Genomic DNA, 19,276 nt, shown 5'->3' with positions numbered 1-19,276 from the left:
GGTAATTCAGCAGAAAGGATAGTCTTTTAAGTACATGATACTAGAACAACTGGTTATCTATATGGAACAAAATGAAGCTCTTTCCTTATCACACATAATATAGAAAATTAATAAGAGCTAAAATTAATAAACTTCTAGAAGAAGACATAGGAGAAAATATTTGCTCTACTGAATTACACAGAGATTTCTTGAATGGGACTCAAAAGATATGAACCTAAAATTTAGAAAGAAAAATGTTGAAACAGACTTCATCAGAATTAAAAACTTTTGTTGTTTGAAAGACACAGTTAAGGAAGGGAAGAGGCAAGCCACAGATTGGGAGAAAATGTTTTCAAAACATATATCTGACAAAGGCCTTTAATTCACAGTGTATAAAGACCTCTTACAACTCAATAATAATATGGTAAAATGGCCAATTAAAAATAGGCAAAACTCTTGAACAGACATTGTCTGTGGACTTTCCAGGTGGAAATGTCTAGCTGGGTGGTGAGATCAGGATGTTTTATATTTATATTTGAGAGGATATAGTTAGTTGTTAAAACCATGGATGAGACTGTGAAGGAAATATGTAGAGAGAAGAAAAGGGAGAACCAGAAGGGACTTTTGTCATGAAAGCTAAACGAGATGAGTTTCAAAGAGGAAATGGTCAGTATTATCAGACCTACAGAGGACCAGTAAAATAAGTGCCTAGAAAGTGTCTATTGTTTTAGCAAGATTGGTGACTTTTCAAGGAATGGATCTGAAGGAAAGAGGTGGAAACCAGATTATAGGACTGTGAAGAGCACTGGGAGTTGAGGAAATGAAGAAAGGGAGGTCGTATGCCATCACGGTTAAGCGCAAGGCCTCTGGAGCCAGGTGCTTGAGTTTCAGTTCTTGGCTTTTCCGCTTCCTAGCTGTGTGATCTGGGATGAGTTGACTTACCTCTCTGTGTAAAATAGAGATAATAATCATACCTACCTTATAGGTCGTTATGAGGATTCCAAAATTTAATATATATAAACTGTTTAGAACAGCGCCTGGCACAGAGTAATTGCTATATAAATGTTAATTGTTATTATTATTACAGATTATTCTCTTGGAAAGTTTGAGACAGAAAGAAAAGAAATCTAGTTTGCTTTGCTGGAGGCAGGAAGGAGAGTCAAGGAGTTGGGGGAGCTTAATAACATTTCTATGTCTGGAAAAACCTAGGTCAAAGAAAAGCTGGAGATATAAAAGGGAGAAGTCAAAATAGATGACGTAAGGTTCCAGAGGAAGTGGGAGGAAACTGGACAAGGGCGATTGGGTAAAATACCTGCATCACTGAGATTAGGGCTAAGATGGGCTCTGATAAATACCAGGATGTTGGGAATATTACAATGACTTTGATTTTTGTCAATTAAAGTAGAAGGTAAGGTTGTATAAGGAAATGGGAGGAGGGAGTTTGTGGTGGAGAATGGTGGGTACTTGGGATCCCCAAGAGAAATGGGAGAAATTTGACCATGGACAAGTAAAATGTCTAAAGTCTTTTGCTTTGCAAACCTAAATATCACAAGGCTTTCCTTCTCCATGTCTCTTTGTACAAGGGGTTACATGTCATATAATTATTTTGAACTGAAGCACTTTGCCTTTATTTTGTAAAAAGAGTTTATACCCATGAGATAACTTGGAACAACCTGAGGTCTTGCAAAGCTATTCTTGAGAATCATTGAATCAACCTTCTTAACCCAAAAGAGGAAGACATATAATAAAGATAAAACAAAATTTCAAAAATCTTAAGAGGTTGGAAATCATTAAATTGTGATTAAAAGGTTTTCTTTCTAATTCTTTGTCTATTTCACTAACACGGTATTTCAGCTTTTTAACAAAATGCAAAGATTGCTATAATTACTTACCCCTGCCTAAGGAACCCTTACTTTTAAGTGTAGGAAGTAATTGTAGAAATTGTTAACAAGGAAAATTCTGTGATTTTTATAGTTCGAGTAACCTGAGTTTGGGAATAAGCAACAATTAACTTTTTTTTAAAAATTTTAACAGTGATCCTTATGTGAGAGTGACGTTATATGACCCAGTGAATGGAGTTTTTACAAGTGTGCAAACGAAAACCATTAAAAAGGTTAGACTTAGCAGTATTCAAAATTTTCAAAAATATACTTTGTTTTATTTTTATATGACAAAATACTAAAAAGTTAGTTATAATATGTTTATTGTCTTCTAGACTTTGAATCCAAAATGGAATGAAGAAATATTATTCAGAGTAAGTATGCATTTTATTTCATTATAACAACAAAGATTTTTCTCAGTAGGTTAAAATGATAAGTTCTCACTTACAGTATTCTTAAATGTATCTTATAAGAATTTGTAAAAATTTAAAAGACTTAAATCTAGGTATCCCCATTTTGACATGGCCCTGGAACCATTTATCTTATTATGAAAAACATATGTAAGGTAATGAAGAGGTAAAGGATAATTGTAAACCTGGAATTATCTTATTCTAATTTAATTCTGATTTAGAGAACAGTCTTATTCGAATCTTGCAGATTTTGATTTTAAAGATGATGCAATATTTGTGTCTCTCCAGTCATTTGTTTATTTATTTATTTATTTTTGGCTGTGTTGGGTGTTTGTTGCTGCACACAGGCTTTCTCTGGTTGCGATGAGCGGGGGCTACTCTTTGTTGCAGTGCACAGGCTTCTCATTGTGGTGGCTTCTCTTGTTGTGAAGCACGGGCTCTAGGCACGTGGGCTTCAGTAGTTATGGCATGCAGGCTCAGTAGTTGTGGTGCATGGGCTTAATTGCTCCACAGCATGTAGGACCTTCCCGGACCAGGGATCGAACCCATGTCCCCTGCATTGGCAGGCGGATTCTTAACCACTGCGCCACCAGGGAGGTCCCCAGTCTTTTGTTAAATACACTGATCCAGGCAAGAGATGATGAAGGCCTACCAACAAGTGGATACATTTCTTCTTATACACCCTCCAGTCACATTCTTGCCTTCCTCCTCACCCCGCCTCACTATCCCATAAGAGCAAACTCCAGTCAGCACTTATTTCAGGTTCCCAGGAGGGCCCTCAAACTGACAATGACATGTATATGGGAACAATGATTCATATAACTATGGATTTCTCATCAGAAACTGTGATGAAACAGTGTAATTAAGGTAGCAAAGAAAAAAGAATAGTCAACTCCAAATTCTATATCTAACAAAAATATCCTTCAGGAATGACAGTGTGATAAATGTATTCTAAGCTGAGGAAAAATACGAGAATTATACTTGGAAAACTAAATACTCTTCTCTCAGTAATTGGTAGGATAAGTAGACAAAAAATTCAGTAAAGATACAGAAGTCCTGAACAACACGATCAAATCAGTTTTATTTAATTGACATTTATAGACTTTCCACCTAACAGCAGCAGAACACATGGTCTTTAAAATTGCACATGGAATATTTACTGAGTATGCTGGGCCAAAACCCAAACGTCAACAATATTAAAAGAATTTAAATCATGCAAAGTGTGGTCTCTGATTATAATGGAATTAAAGTACAAATTAGTAACACAAAAATATCTGAAAAATCCCCAAATATTTGGAAGTTAAACAACACACTTCTAAGTAATCCATGAGTCAAATAAGAATTGTCAAGGGGAATTAGAAGATATTTTAATAGAATGAAATAAAAATACAGCATCAAATGGATAAAGAAGATGTTATATATATATATATATATACACAATGGAATACTACTCAGCCATAAAAGAGAATGAAATAATGCCATTTGCAGCAACATGGATGGACCTAGAGATTATCGTACTAAGTGAAGTAAGTCAGAAAGAGAAAGACAAATACCATATGGTATCATTTATATGTGGAATCTAAAATATGACACAAACAAACTTATTTACGAAATAGAAACAGATTCAAAGACACAGAAAACAAACTTATGGTTACCAAAGTGGAAAGAGGGTGGAGAAGGGATAAATTAGGAGTTTGGGATTAGCAGATACAAACTACTATATATAAAACAGATACAGAACAAGGTCCTACTACATAGCACAGAGAACTATATTTAGTATCCTGTAATAAACCATAATGTAAAAGAATATGAAAAAGAAAAAATGTATATATATATATCTGAATCACTTTGCTGTACACCAGAAACTAACACAGCATTGTAAATCAACTGTACTTCAGTAAAAAAAAAAAAAAATCAAAATTTGTAGGATGCAGCTAAAGCAATGCTTAGAGAAAAATATATAGCATTAAATTATATTAGAAAAGAAGAAAGATCTTGAACCATTAATCTAAGGTTCCACCTGAAGAAACTAGAAAGTAGCATCATTACAGAACCAACAAACATTAAATGGAAAATAAGGGATATTATGAACAATTCTGTGCCCATAAATTCAATAACTTAGATGAAATGGACCAATTCCTTTAAAGACATATCCCATCAAAACTTTAATGGGAAATAAATTACCTGAAAAGTTTATCTCTTAAAGAGATTGCATTTGAAGTTAAAAACCATCCAACGAAGAAGGCTTTGAGCCCAGGTAGTTCCACTGGTTGAATTCTACCATGCATTTAATGAATAAATAATTCCAATTCTATGCAATGTCTTACTGAAACTAGAAGAGGAAGGAACATTTCCCAATGTATTCATGAGGCCAGCATTACTCTGATACCAAAACCAGACCAAAGACTTTATAAGAAAATTAAGACTGCAGACCATTCGCCCTCATGATCATAGCCATTCTGTGGTAAGTTTATTAAATTGGGTGCCTTCCATTCTGAAAGGGCCAGTAATTTTTCCTCAAATTACCTGTGGATGTGGGTTTGCCTTTCCTGTCTGCAGAACCTCAGCCAGCACAATTATCTGGGGGCTTACAGAATTTGTGTTCATAGGGATGGAATCCATGCAACATTTCATCCTTCCAGGGGACCCAGTTCACAGAGAAGGAGGTGCAGGAATGGGCCCATGACCATGGGATCCGTTGGTCACGGCGTTTACCACGCCATCCAGAAGCAGGCAGCCTCATAGAGCACTGGAATGGCCTACTGAAGGCACAACTGAAGTACCAGTATGGAGGCAATACTCCGTAAAGATGGGGTGCCAGTTTAATCATTTAAACCAAAGACCTAATATGAGGCTGTGTTCACAATGGAAAGAATACACGGTCCGGGAATAAAGGAATAGAAATAGGAGGGGCCCCACTTACCATCATTTCCAAAGACCCACTGGAGGACTGTGTGCTTCCTGTCCCTAGAACTGTGGGCTCTGCTGAGTTAGAGGTCCAAGTCCCCAGAGGGAGCACACTCTTTCTGAGGGACATATCAAGGGTTCCATTGAACCACAGTCTATACCTGCTGCCAGGGCACTTGGACTCCTTGTATCCAGGAACCAGCAGGTGATTGAGGCTATTATCTGGTTTCTGTAGGGACCAGACTGGAGAATTAAATGAGCATATTATAGGAACCACTCTTATATCCTTTAGGTCTTTAATGGTGGTACAAATCTATGACATTCCCACTATGCTGCAGTATTTTTGTTGTTTTTTAAACAGCTTTATTAAGATATAATTAACATAACATACAATTCACCCACTCAAAGTGTACAATTCAGTGATTTTTAGTATATTCACAGAGTTGTTCAACCATCACCAAAATCAATTTTAGAACATTTTCATCACCCCAAAAATAAACCCCAGACCCACCATCTGTCACTCCTCATTTTCCCCCAGGATCTGCCCCTCTTCCCAGGCAACCTCCAATCTACTTTCAGCCTCTTAAAGAGATTTGCCTATTTTGGACATTTCGTATAAATGATATCATATAATATGTGGTCCTTTGTATCTGGCTTCTTTCACTAAGTGTAATGTTTTCAAGGTTCAACCATGTTATAGCATGTATCAGTACTTAATTTCTTTTTATTGCCAAATAATATTCCATTATATGGTTAACCACGCTATATTCATGCATCAGTTGGACATCTGAGTTGTTTCCACTTTTTAACTATTATGAATAATGGGTGCTATGAACATTTGGATACAAGTTTTTGTGTGGACATATATTTTCATTTGGGGAGTATATACACCTAGGAGTGGGATTGCTGCATCGAATGAGAAACTGCCAAAATGTTTTCCAAAGTGGCTTTACCGTTTGACATTCCCACCAACAGAATATGAGAGTTCTCACTTCTCCACATCCTTGACAACACTTGTTATTATCTGACTTTTTATCACAGCCCTCCTAGTGGGTGTGAAATGGTATCTTATTGTGGTTTTGATCTGCATTTCCCTGATGGCTAATGATGTTGTGCATCTTTTCATGAGCTTATTTTCCAGTTGTATATTTTCTTTAGAGAAATGTCTAGTCAGATCCTTTGCCCATTTTATAATTGGGTTATTTGTCTTTTTGTTATTGAGTTGTCATAGTTCTTTATATTTCTAGATACAAGTTCCTTGTCAGATACATGATTTGCAAAAATTTTCTCTCATTCTGTGGGTTGTCTTTTGAATTTATTGATGGTATCCTTTGAAGCACAAAAGTTTTAAGTTTTGATGATGTTCAGTTTCTCTTTTCTCTTGTTCCTTGTGCTTTTGTTGTCATATCTAGTCAGTATTGTTTTAGATTTACTATCTTCACCAGAGGGAGGACAGTTTCAAAGGCTTCCACTTGGCCTTCTCACTATGATAACTCCTATCCCACAAGCCACGGATTCAATGTGGTGGTGGTAGTGAGGAGATCCAACTTCCATTATATCAATCCCTATTGTACACTTGAAAACTAGGGAAATGACCACTGGGTGGATCCACAGAACTAGTGAACTCGGTATAAGCTGAACGTTAGACAGGACTCCATTTGTTTTCTGTTCTCTGTAAGTCCTTGCTTTAATATGGAAGACCTAATGACGCTTTGGGTTTCTGTTTCCAGCAGTCCTCAATATGTCTGATTATTCTTTCTCCGCAATGTACACTCACCCAAATAAGTGGCCATAGTCCTTTTGGGGGAGGAAGAGAGGAATCATTACAATATACATTTCCTACAGTGATGCAGAGTCCTTCCTCCTATGGACTAGGTTACTTCTTCAGTCAATGTACTGTGGATCTGTTGATCACCTGCCTATTTTGCCCCTTAGGGGCGCCATGCTCTATACCCTACAGGTCAAGTCAGCTTCAGTGCCCCTCTTACGTGGCTGGTCATTACAATAATTGTAGCCCCCTTGGTTCTAGCAGTGAAATGTCACTGTCCGGCCTCTTACTGGAGAAGGGGAGGCTCGTCCCCATGCATGGCTATTAAGGAGCCCAGCTCTTTGACCACCTCTCCCACCATCAGTCCTGGCATGCAGACGAGAGCCACTACTGCACTTCTGGGTGAAGCTGCTGCCCCTCTTACCAGCACACACCTGATGACTGTGGTTCCCTCCCCTCGCATGGAATACAAGCATCTGGTAGGTATTTTGGCCTCATATTTTATATATATATATATATTTTTTCTTTTAATTCTAGCATTCCAACTTCCCTTGGCCTTTTTATTCCTTCCCCTACCATATGCCAGGGCAACTTCTAGGAGCCACTCTAGCAGCATCTTTGCCTCATCTCATGGGGTCCTTGACAGGATGTTCAATCCCTTGTCCTGAGAAGGTGCCTCCATGTCAATGAATTCCTGCTTACGCAGTCTTATATTTCTGCCCCTTTGATCAATCGTAGTCCCAGAGATATTCCTCTGGCTCGTGCCAGGACATGCTGTTTAATTCTTGAAGCTTCTTCCAAATGTAATCGCTTTCATTCTGTATCAGGCCCAGCTGGGATTTAACACTGATTATTATCTTGATAACCAGGGGAGAAGTGGGGGCAACTCCTGAGGAGAGAGTGTGGGGACCAGCTTCTGCAATGTCATCCTGCACGTGGGAAGTGCCAGCTCTTATTACAGAGGGATGAGATACCCTACTCTGCAAGCTCTGAGGGTTCAGGGACCTGCGGAACCAAAATCCTCAGGAGCGTCCATCGAGATCCTCCTGTCCTGCACATCAGGATCCCAGGTTTTCCCAGCTAGGGCCCTGACATTAACATAATAGACCCACAGTGACTGAGCATTTAAATGTCTCTGAGCTCTGCAAGCCTGTCAACTCTGACACTGCTCCTCAGTTTTGTCCTCTTTTCCACTTCAGGAGGTGCAGGCCTCTTTATACATTACCAAAGAGACCCTCTGTCTCTCAGATTTAACCTTTTGCTTTTGTTAACTGCCCTTATTTTCTCATTGTCTCTCTGTAAGTCATCAGTAGTAAAAACTAGACAACTTCATTGTCCTTGTAGGTATTGTTCTTCCCTTACCTTTCAAGTGCGTTATACATCAAACTGGCAAGGGTGTCTCCCTCCACCAGGACATTTGCCTAGGACACCCCTGGAGAAGTCTTTAGGAATTGGACCACCATCTTCTGCCAGTGACTATATATGTCCCACATTCTGCTAAGGATGGGGAGATCCTTGCCAGGCAAGGAATTGGACCACCATCTTCTGCCAGTGACTATATATGTCCTACATACTAAGGATAGGGAGATCCTTGCCAGCCAAGTGAGTGTGGGCTGGTCCTAACACCCCACTACTCATACCATCTGTGTTGGTTTGGGCTCTCTAAGAAACAGACATCAAGATGGAATTAGATATACAGGAGGTTTATTGGGGAAGCACCTGTGAAGGTCAGACAGGGAAGACACACAGATGGGAAGAGCCTTCTCCTCATGATGCAGGCTTAACACCTGCTCAAGGAGAGGGGCGAAAGGACTGGGTAGGAAGAGTCTCACACTGCAGCACAGTTCTGAGAAAGTCTCGCCCAGACTGATGGAGAGTTTCCCAGCAAAGGTTGTCTGTTAGAGAAGTCCTGTGTTGGGCAAGAGTGCCCAGTCTTTGAGAGAAAGCAAAGAGAACCCAATGGGTAGATTCAAAGGTACATGCTTAGCTGTGGCTGCCAATCAGCTATGCAGGTTCTCTTGAAAGAGATCCGAAAGTGATTAAAGTGGCTCAACTCTCTTATAATTGTGACATTTAAGGATGCGTATTGTAATCCTTAGAGCTGTCACTAAGAAATTAAAATGAAATATTATAGGTGAAGGTCCATTAAAGGAAATAAAATGACATACCAAGAAACACTTGATTAATTTTTTTTAAAAGGTGAAAGGGAAGAAAAGAGGAATAAAAAAATAGAAAAGAAATAGATGATAACAAGCCATAAAGCAAACCATCTCAATAATTACAAAAAAGTAATATTCAACTATATGCTGTTTACAGGAGACACATTTTGAGTATAGAGACACAGACAGGTTAAAAGTAAAAGTACAGGAAAAGGTACACCAGCACTAAGCCAAGCAAAACAATACCCTGATATGGCTGTATTATTATTAAATGAAGTAGACTTCAGGATGAAGAGTATTACCAGAGAGATTTCATGATCATAAAAGCATTTATTCATCAAGAAGACATATAGTCCTATGAATACACCTGATAGAAGAACTTCAAAATTTTGAAGAAAAAATTGACAGAACTAACTAGAGAAATAAATCCAGAATAAAGATTTTGTCACACCTCTCTCAATAATTGATAAAACAACTAGACCAAAAAACAAAAATCCAGTAAGCACATAAAAGATTTGAAGAACACTATCAATCAACTTAACCTGTTTGACATGTATAAAACACTACATCTGATACAGCATACCTCAGAGATATTGTGGAGTCAGTTCCAGACCACCACAATAAAGTGAGTCACACAATTTTTTTGGTTTCCCAGTGCATATAAAAGTTATGTCTACACTATACTGTAGTCTGTTAAGTGTGTAATAGCATTATGTCTAAAAAAACTATACATATCTTAATTTAAAAATAATTTTTTATTGCTAAAAAATGCTAACCATCATCTGAGCCTTCAGGGAGTCATAATCATTTTGCAATAGTAACATCAGAGATCACTGATCACAGATACCATGACAATGGTATCATAATAATAATGAGAAATTTTGAAATATTGCGAGAATTGTTAGTGACAGCGACACGAAGTGAGCAAGTGCTGTTAGAAAAATGGCACCAGTAAACTCACTTGACACAGGTTTTCCACAAACCTTCAATTTGTAAAAAACGCAGTATCTGTGAAACACAATAAAACAAAGTATGCCTGTACCTGAAGAATATACGTTCTTTTTTTATGCCCACGGAACATTCACCAAGATGACCATATATTGGGCCATAAAACAAGTCTGAATGTGTTTAAAAGGCTTGAGATTCTATAGAGTATATTCTCTGATTACAACAACCTTTAAATAGAATTCTGGAATGTATATCTGGGATATATATTATACATGTATATCTGGATATGTCAGTATATCTCAAAAATCCATAAATATTTGGAAATTAAACGTATTTTAAATAAGCCACGATCAAAAAGAAAATCATAGGAAATTTAGAAATCATTTTAACTGATAATTAAAGCATAACATATCAGAATATAGGATGAGCTAATTCAGTGCTTGGAAATTTACATCTTTATATGCTTATATACAAAAGAAAAAGGATTTAAAATCGATGATCTAAGTTTCTGCCTTAACCAAAAAATAAAAAGTAGAGGGAGGGCTTCCCTGGTGGCGCAGTGGTTGAGAGTCCGCCTGCCGATGCAGGGGACGCGGGTTCGTGCCCCGGTCCGGGAGGATCCCACATGCCGCGGGGCGGCTGGGCCCGTGAGCCATGGCCGCTGAGCCTGCGCATTCGGAGCCTGCACTCTGCAACGGGAGAGGCCACAGCAGTGAGAGGCCCGCGTAGAACAACAACAAAAAAAAAAAAGTAGAGGGAAGGAAATAAGAATGGAAGTCAATAAAATAGAAAATGGATAAAAAGTAGAGAAAGTAAATGAAACTAAAGGTGGTTCTTTGAAAAAATTAATAAAATTGCTATACCATAGCAAGCCCTAATAAGAGAGAAAGAAAACTCAGGGCTTCCCTGGTGGCGCAGTGGTTAAGAATCCTGCAGTCAATATAGGGGACATGGGTTCGAGCCCTGGTCCGGGAAGATCCCACATGCCGCGGAGCAGCTAAGCCCGTGTGCCACAACTACTGAGACTGCGCTCTAGAGTCCATAAGCCACAGCTACTGAGCCCCCGTGCCACAACTGCTGAAGCCTGCGTGCCTAGAGCCCGTGCTCCGCAGCGGGAGAGGCCGCCACAGTGAGGAGCCTGCACACTGCAACGAAGGAGTGGCCCCTGCTCGCTGCAGCTGGGGAGGGGGGAGGCCCGCGCGCAGCGGCGGAGACCCGACAAACTCAAAAGTAAATACAGTAATTAATTAATTTAAAAAAGGAGGAAAAAATGGAGAAAGAAAACTCAAATGAACAATATTGGGGATGAAAGGAATATCAAAGTGTGGGTAGAAGTAGATAATATGGTTATCCATTAGAGGAATTAAAATTGTAATTAAATTTTTAAAAATTTTAATTAAAAACTAATTAAAAATCTTCCCATTATTTTTTACCATCTTGATTTTTTATTAGAATGGATACTTGAAAGTCAGTACTACTCTTGAGTTAGAGATGTTACTACAAAAATAAGAAAAAAGGCCATTTGTAGATGATAAACCTGGCTCAGTACTTTACTGCCTTTTACTCATTGTTTCTTTTACTATAATTTCACTGTTTCCAAATGTTCTAGCCAGTATTCCTCTATTCTGGGATCATAGGCCGTGCATTTATTTTAATCAGAAATTTGCAAATTTATTCCAAGGGTAACTAGATAAATTTTTGTGGATCAATGCTAATTCATCACAGCTAGATATAGAAAACACATGGCGATTTAATACTTGCTGTACAAAGGACATAATTATGTGCAGTCCTCTATTTTCTTCTTGTCATTTATATCATTATACATAGCACAAAATGTTTTCCATTGAATGTATTCACATAAAAATGTCTATTGAGATAACAGAGTACAGTAAAATGTTGATTATTGGGCATTCAGCCAAATGGAAATTGTGACCAGAAGTTGAAGGGAGCCTTTATATCTTTGAGAAAACGTGAAGTTCAAAGAAAGTCTTTTGTGGAGAACTGTTACTGGTAGATTAACAAATAGAGGAGACTCCAAATTGAAGTTAATGCTCAATAGAAAATTATAGTAAAATCTACACTTATAGTTGCTCATATGAGACCAAGGGAGGCAAGTTATCAGGAGGAAAAATGTTTGACACATTAGGAGCAATGTACACATTGTATAATCAGTGCATCAGCATAGTGTATGAGCATCTGAAAAAAGACAGCCCCACTTCATTCCCTGTACACCCATGGTGCTCAGTTTATATCTTTAGTATTCATACTCATCATATTATATTTACAAAATGTGTATATGTTCATGAATATATTAGTATTATGTTACAGAAGCAACATAACTTGTACACCACAGATATTTTTAGAAAGAGAAATAAAAATCAGCCATAATTTAATCTCCATAATGCCACCACTGATTGTGTGATAGTCTGGTATTTTTTCCTATGTATTTTTATCCATGTATTTATACTCCTCCACCTCCACACACACAAAAAAAATTGGTGTGATATTTTTTCCCAGTCACTTTGCTAATGCTTATTAATGTGAGGCCACAGTCCCTACCCTCAGCGAAGCTTACTGTCTGCTGTGGACCCCTATAAACTAGTTTCTCAAAAGAATTACTGAGACTTGTCAAGGGAAAACACTGGGTGCTATGGAGTGAGTATCAGGGGATATTAGAGACTTGAGGGGATTCTCTCAATGTAGGGTATTTAGGGAAGGCCCTTCTGAAGTGTATCATTTAGGATGCTTTCAGCTTCAAGTAATCCTAGCCTCTCTGGGATTCTCTTGCCTTTCTGTCCTTGGTCACAAGAAGCTTCCAGCAGTTCCTAATGACATAGCCTCCCATGGTGATGTCCAGAGGTAGAAAAGGGAGAATGTTTCCTCACATGTCTCTTTTAAAAAGTGAAGAACCCTTTTCCGAAAGTTTCCCTAGGAGACTTTGATTCATGTCTCTTGGACCAGAATTATGTTGTATGTGTATTTCTAACCCCGTAAAGAGAGTGGAATTACCGGGAGGCTTAGAGGAATCAGAATTCAGCTCCTGGGGGCGGGGGTCGGGGTAGGGAGTAGCTGCCTGTATCCCTGACACACATTATCATCCATTATTTGAATAAAGTCAGAATTCTGTTAGCTAGGAAGAAGGCTGGGGTGCCCCATTAATAAAGCACTAAGTAAGGTATGGTGTAGCCATATAATGAAATCCTCATCAGCTGTTTAAAAAGAGACAGAGGTATATGTATTGATAGGATGTTAAGTTTCAAAATATATTAAATGAAGGAACAAAGGTGCAAAACACTGTATATATGATGCACCTTTTGTGTAAAAACAGAACAACTTTCTCACATGCTGGTATTTGCAAAAAATACTGCTAGAAGGTCCAAGAAACTGTTCACAGTATTTTCTCTGAGGGTGGGGAAAGGGTGAGAGATTTATAATTCACTATACTGAATATCTTTTTTTTTTTTTACTGTTTGGTTTTTTTCCCCATGGCTGTGTATCTATAATTCATTTTTATATTTGTTGATTAGCAATAACTGTATAGAGAAACAAATTAGAAAAACATAAAATATGTAGATAAAAATGCAAAGATAGTTTCTATTTATTTAACGCTTAAAGCTTGTAAAAATACTTATCTAGTTCATTTTACTTTTTACACAGTTTTTATTTTAAAATCTACTTACCACATATGTCTGCACAAAAACCTGTACATGGATACTCATAGCATCATTATTAATTATAGTCAAAAAGTAGAAACAGGGCTTCCCTGGTGGTGCAGTGGTTGAGAGTACGCCTGCCAATGCAGGAGACACGGGTTCGTGCCCGGGTCCGGGAAGATTCCACATGCCGCGGAGCGGCTGGGCCCGTGAGCCGTGGCCGCTGAGCCTGCGCGTCCGGAGCCTGTGCTCCGTGACGGGAGAGGCCACAACAGTGAGAGGCCTATGTACCGCAAAAAAAAAAAAAAAAAAAAAAAGTAGAAACAACCCATAGGTCCATCAACAAATGAATGGATAAACAAACTGGGGTATATACATACAGTGGGATATTATTCAGTTATAGAAAGGAATGAAGTATTGATACATGCTACAACATGGGTGAACCTCGGACACATTATGCAAAGTAAAAGAAACCAGTTACAAAAGACCACATATTGTAAGATTCACCTCATGTTAAATGTCTGTAATAGGCAAATCTATAGAGACAGAAAATATATTAGAGGTTGTCTGAGGCTGAGGAAGTTGGGAAATCAGGAGTGACTGCTCAAGGGCATGGGGCTTCTTTTTGAGGTGATGAAAATGTTCCAGAATTGCGAGGGTGGTTGCATACTCTGTGAATATACTAAAAACCATTGAATGGTGCATTTTCAGTGGGTCAGGTACATGGTATATATATTATATCTTTATAAAGCTTTTTAAAAAGTATGACTGCGTTGGTTTTTTTTCCTGCAACCACCAGCATAATTTCCAGGAGCATTACTTCAGGTTCTTTAAGAATACCAGAGAATAAATTGATATTTGTCAATACCTTTGTCCTTCTTTGAGAATTTGGTTACTCCTCTGGAAAGTGTTTTTTCCTCTATTCTTTTATGCATTTATAGACTTAGACATTTTTCAAAAAACCTATCTCAATATTTTTATTTTTGTTTCTTCTTACACCTTTCCTATAAATATGACCCTGTAAACTCTATTTTTATGACCATAGCTTTACTCCTATTTTTAATAAATTAAAAAACAATCATCTCATCAATGAATTCACACATAGCTTTAAAATGAGATAGTATAAAGGGGCTTATAATGAAAAGCAATAGACTCTGGTGCCCCAACCTCTCCCCTCCTATTCCTGCTTCCCAGAAGGAACCCCTCTTTAACTGTTTCTGTTTGTCATGCTGGTCCTTATTCCCATCCTGCTGAATAGCTCACACATCCCTGTCCCAAACTGGCTTCCAGCTATGATAGATGAGTAGTAGATCGCCAGCTTATGTTTGGCCAGTAGTTTGGCCCCTCATAGGAGTGTAGGTTGAAACTCATTTTTCCTCAGAAACTTGAAGACAGTGCTTTATCAACTTTGAGTATGGTATTGGTATTGAAAAGGCTGCTTCTTGTTCCTTTGGAGGTGATCCTTCTCTTGCTGTGAAAAATGTGATGATTTATCTTTACCCTGGTGTTTTAAAATTTCACAGTATTATACCTTGTGTGTACAGTGTCATTGTATTGGGCCTTCATTTCAATTAAGCATTTCAATTTAAATGCTTTCAATTTAAAGACTACTATTTCCCTTCAGCTCTGAAAATTTTTGTGAATAATTTCTTTAATAATTTCCTTCCCTCTGTTTGTATTATTGTTTGGCAATTCCAGCTAGTTGGGTGCAGGGTTACCTAGACTGATTCTTATCTTTCTCAGTCAGAATTCCTCATGTGAACCACAGAACACAGAAAATGATTTGAGTGATAGTTTCCTCACATGTTCCGAGGATGGTCTTACTGAGTACCATCCTAGATATATGAGATAAATCAATAGATAACATACATTAAATGTCTTAGGACAGGAGTCAGTAAACTTTTTCATAAAGGGCCAGATAGTAAATATTCTAGGTGTCACACAGGCAGGAGACAAAAATTGAGGCTACTGTGTAGATACTTATATAGCCATTTAAAAGGTAACCATTTTAAAATGTAAAAAAAATTATTATCTTATGGGTTGTTAAAAAAAAAAAAAAAAGCAAGCAAGTGCCTAGCTGGCTTTGGTCCATAAGCTGTAACCTCTGTTTTAGGACATTAGGGCTTAATTCTTTCACTGAATCTGTTCAGAAAATCCTCTTTTTATTTTCTCTCATATTTTCCTTCAGCTTAGCTTTTTGCTCTACATTTTGGGATATTTCTGCAAATTTACCTAAAATTGCTTATATTTGAATTCAGCAGTTATTTTTAGTTGCAACCCACTCCTTGCCTCTTTTTATAGTGCCCTATTTTAGCTTTATGGATGCAAGACTTTCCCAAATTTTTCTAAGGATATACCTTACAGTTTTTAAAGGTGTTTCTTAAGTATCTCCTTTCTTTGGGGACAGTTTTTCTGTTTCTACATCTGTGATCTCCGCTAATATCTATTGCTTCTATATATGAAAAGCCTAAACATTCAACAATTACATGTTACATTGTTAGTTATTTATATTTTATATATTAAAACTGATGGTTGAAGAAGATGCAGTTGCTGCTGTTGAGAGAGCACGTGCTTGGGGAGCAGGTGTGCACAAAAATGCTGAAGGGATCCATGGGATGACAGGCTGAGCTCTAATAGCATCGGCTACAGAGCTCTAAAGCCTCATGATTAAAATGGGGGCAACAGCTCCAAAATCGATAGAGCAAGGAGGATCAGAGAGTGAGACATGAGATGCTCTGTGGCTTTGTACAGACTGCTCTGGATGTCTATGGGAGGCAAGCCAATCTGAACACTTCCCTGGAGTACTGCAACCTGGAGCTGAGAGAAATCCCTTGCCCTCAGCTGTGGAGTTGTGATGAGCTGTGCGACTGACAGGATCTTGTTGCTCCGGCCGGGTGTCAGGCCTGAGCCACTGAGGTGGGAGAGCCAACTTCAGGACACTGGACCACCAGAGACCTCCTGGCCCCACGTAATATCAATCAACGAGAGCTCTCCCAGAGATCTCCATCTCAACGCTGAGACCCAGCTCCACTCAACAATGAGCAAGCTCCAGTGCTGGACACCCCATGCCAAACAACGAGCAAGACAGGAACACAACCCCACACATTAGCAGAGAGGCTGCCTAAAGTCATAGTAAGTTCACAGACACCCCAAAACACACCACCGGATGCAGTCCTAACCACCAGAAAGACAAGATCCAGCCTCATTCACCAGAACACAGGCACTAGTCCCTCCACCAGGAAGCCTGCACAACACACTGAACCAAACTTACCCACTGGGGGCAGACATGAAAAACAATGGGAACTATAAACCTGAATCCTGAGAAAAGGAGACCCCAAACACAGTAAGTTAAGCAAAATGAGAAGACAGAGAAATACACAGCAGATGAAGGAGCAAGGTAAAAACCCACCAGACCAAACAAATGAAGAGGACGTAGGCAGTTTACCTGAAAAAGAATTCAGAGTAATAATAGTAAAGATGATCCAAAATCTTGGAAATAGAATGGAGAAAATACAAGAAACGTTTAACAGGGACCTAGAAGAACTAAAGAGCAAACAAACAATGATGAGCAACACAATAAATGAAATTAGGAATTCTCTAGAAGGAATCAATAGCAGAATAACTGAGGCAGAATAATGGATAAGTGACCTGGAAGATAAAATAGTGGAAATAACGGCAGCAGAGTAGAATAAAGAAAAAAGAATGAAAAGAATTGAAGACAGTCTCAGAGACCTCTGGGACAACATTAAACGCACCAACATTTGAAGTATGGGGTCCCAGAAGAAGAAGAGAAAAAGAAAGGGACTGAGAAAATATTTGAAGAGATAATAGTTGAAAACTTCCCAACTATGGAAAAGGAAATAGTCAATCAAGTACACGAAGCAAAGAGAGTCCCATACAGGATAAATCCAAGGAGAAACATGCCAAGACACATATTAATCAAACTATCAAAAATTAAATACAAAGAAAAATCATTAAAAGCAGCAAGGGAAAAGCAGCAAATAACATACAAGGGAATCCCCATAAGGTTAACAGCTGATCTTTCAGCAGAAACTCTGCAAGCCAGAAGGGACTGGCAGGACATATTTAAAGTGATGAAAGGGAAAAACCTACAACCAAGATTACTCTACCCAGCAAGGGTCTCATTTAGATTCAACAGAGAAATTAAAACCTTTACAGACAAGCAAAAGCTAAGAGAATTCAGTACCACCAAATTAGCTTTACAGCAAATGCTAAAGGAACTGCTCTAGGCAATAAACACAAGAGAAGGAAAAGACCTACAAAAACAAACCCAAAACAATTAAGAAAACAGTAATAACAACATACATATCAATAATTACCTTAAATGTAAATGGATTAAATGCTCCAACCAAAAAACATAGACTGGCTGAATGCATACAAAAACAAGACCCATATATATGCTGTCTACAAGAGACCCACTTCAGACTTAGGGACTGAAAAGTGAGACTGAAAGTGAGGAGATGGAAAAAGATATTCCACGCAAATGGAAATCAAAAGAAGGCTGGAGTAGCAATTCTCATATCAGACAAAATAGACTTTGAAATAGACTTTAAAATAAAGACTATTACAAGAGACAAAGAAGAACACTACATAATGATCAAGGGATCAATTCAAGAAGAAGATACAACAATTGTAAATATTTATGCACCCAACAAAGGAGCACCTCAATACATAAGGCAAATGCTAACAACCATAAAAGGGGAAATTGACAGTAACATAATCATAGTATGGGACTTTAACACCCCACTTTCACCAATGTACAGATGATCCAAATTGAAAATAAGTAAGGGAACACAAGCTTTAAATGATACATTAAACAAGATGGACTTAATTGATATTTGTAGGACATTCCATCCAAAAACAACAGAATACACTTTCTTCTCAAGTGCTCATGGAACATTCTCCATGATAGATCATATCTTGGGTCACAAATCAAGCCTTGGTAAATTTGAGAAATTTGAAATTGGATCAAGTTTCTTTTCCAACCACAACGCTGTAAGACTAGATATCAATTACAGGAAAAAAAATGTAAAAAATACAAACACATTGGGGGCTAAACAATACACTACTAAATAACCAAGAGACCACTGAAGAAATCAAAGAGGAAATCAAAAAATACCTAGAAACAAATGACAGTGAAAACACAATGACCCAAAACCTATGGGGTGCAGCAAAGGCAGTTCTAAGAGGGAAGATTATAGCAATACAGTACAACCTCAAGAAACAAGAAAAATCTGAAATAAACAATCTAAACTTACACCTAAAGCAATTAGACAAAGAAGAACAAAAAAAACCCAATGTTAGCAGAAGGAAAGAAATCATAAAGATCAGATCAGAAATAAATGAAAAAGAAATGAAGGAAACCATAGCAAAGATCAATAAAACTAAAAGCTGGTTCTTTGGGAAGATAAACAAAATTGATAAACCATTAGCCAGACTTATCAAGAAAAAAAGGGAGAAGACTCAAATCAATAGAATTAGAAATGAAAAAGGAGAAGTAACAACTGACACTGCAGAAATACAAAGGATCATGAGCGATTACTACAAGCAA

General features: G+C 38.0%; 1 protein-coding gene across 1 annotated transcript in view; it reads left to right on the top strand.

Moving 5' to 3' along the window:
- The window catches only part of NEDD4 (NEDD4 E3 ubiquitin protein ligase), a 158,408-nt gene that overhangs the window by 19,522 nt on the left and 119,610 nt on the right, over positions 1-19,276 (top strand). The window contains exons 3-4 of the mRNA XM_029239278.1: positions 2,014-2,092; positions 2,195-2,233. Of these exons, the coding sequence (XP_029095111.1) occupies positions 2,014-2,092; positions 2,195-2,233 (118 nt within the window). The remainder of the gene's footprint in view (positions 1-2,013; positions 2,093-2,194; positions 2,234-19,276) is intronic.

Source organism: Monodon monoceros, unplaced genomic scaffold (assembly GCF_005190385.1).
Source record: "Monodon monoceros isolate NGI ecotype Baffin Bay Population unplaced genomic scaffold, NGI_Narwhal_1 Super_Scaffold_21, whole genome shotgun sequence".
Lineage (NCBI taxonomy): Eukaryota > Metazoa > Chordata > Mammalia > Artiodactyla > Monodontidae > Monodon > Monodon monoceros.
The sequence above is the reverse complement of the archived record's forward strand: the minus strand, read 5'-3'. Positions and strand labels throughout refer to the sequence as shown.